At 41.5% G+C, this 1,312-nt stretch overlaps 1 protein-coding gene across 1 annotated transcript in view; it reads left to right on the plus strand.

The window, feature by feature from the left end:
* Chrna9 (cholinergic receptor nicotinic alpha 9 subunit) overlaps positions 1-1,033 on the plus strand; it is a 10,319-nt gene extending 9,286 nt beyond the window's left edge. Inside the window, exon 5 of the mRNA XM_005359277.2 lies at positions 379-1,033. Coding sequence (XP_005359334.1) covers positions 379-920 — 542 coding nt within the window. The 3' untranslated portion in view covers positions 921-1,033. The remainder of the gene's footprint in view (positions 1-378) is intronic.
* Positions 1,034-1,312: the final 279 nt, after the last annotated feature.

Raw genomic sequence — 1,312 nt, forward strand, 5'->3', positions numbered from 1 at the left:
GGCTTGGAGGTGTTCTAAGAACAGGTCAAAGGCTACACTTGTTGCTTTGTTGAGATTGAGTGTGTTTTCACATCCTGGTAAACATCTGAAAACCTTTTAGAGTCAAGGATGGTACTGAATACTTTACAAGGACATTTATGCTCTACCTCACCATATTGTAAGTTGGACTCTATTATTACACTTGTTTTATAGAGCAGGAAGCTGGAGTTCATCACAGTTTCATGTTTAGTTCTGAGTTTAGTGGGTGACAATGCTGGACTTCAGATTTAAAAGGCACCACTAGCTTGGACCAACTTCTTAGGAAAGGTGTCTGTTTCTTTTTCAATCAGAATGAAGAGAGTATGAAAATAAACTTAGCCAATGCCACTGTCATTCCAGGTAAATACTACATTGCCACCATGGCCCTGATCACGGCCTCCACGGCCCTTACTATCATGGTGATGAACATCCACTTCTGCGGGGCTGAGGCCCGGCCAGTGCCACGTTGGGCCAAGGTGGTCATCCTGAAATACATGTCCAGGATCTTGTTTGTGTACGATGTGGGGGAGAGCTGCCTCGGCCCCCACCACAGCCAGGAGGCGGAACCACTCACGAAGGTTTACAGCACACTCCCAGGGGCCAACCTGAAAACATCCAGAAACAAAGACCTTTCCAGAAAGAAGGAAATGAACCAACTCTTAAAGAACGACCTGGGGTGCCAGGGCGGGAGCCCCCAGAATACTGACGGTTCCTGTGCACGTTATGAAGTGCTGACTAGAAACATCGAGTACATTGCCAAGTGCCTCAGAGACCACAAAGCCACCAACTCTAAGGGCAGCGAGTGGAAGAAAGTCGCCAAAGTCATAGATCGGTTTTTCATGTGGATTTTTTTTGTTATGGTGTTTGTCATGACCATTTTGATCATAGCAAGGGCAGATTAGAGGAAAAGACAAGGAGTGGGCTGGTTGGCATTGGATATTTGGGGAAAACAATCAATAAAACGCCCCTGTGACCTGTTTTAATGTTTGAGTCCAGTTGCTGTTCACATACAACTTAGGAGATATGTTGTGTGTGCTTTTATTTTTAACTTCAATCAATAGCATAGCTTTGCACCAGGTATGAATAATTTGCATTGATATGGATTTTGCTTTAGTGATTTAAATTTAAGGTCAATTTTGATATATGTATATGTATTTCTGATATTGATTAAGGTATTGTGATTGTGTAGTTCATTTAAAAATGTAATGTATATAGGTTGTTAATAGATAATCATAATAGTCAAGCTTGTAGTCATGTTAGTTAAGATTTTTCTAGATGTACATAGATATATTTT

This window comes from Microtus ochrogaster, linkage group LG1 (genome assembly GCF_000317375.1).
Source record: "Microtus ochrogaster isolate Prairie Vole_2 linkage group LG1, MicOch1.0, whole genome shotgun sequence".
NCBI classification, from domain to species: domain Eukaryota; kingdom Metazoa; phylum Chordata; class Mammalia; order Rodentia; family Cricetidae; genus Microtus; species Microtus ochrogaster.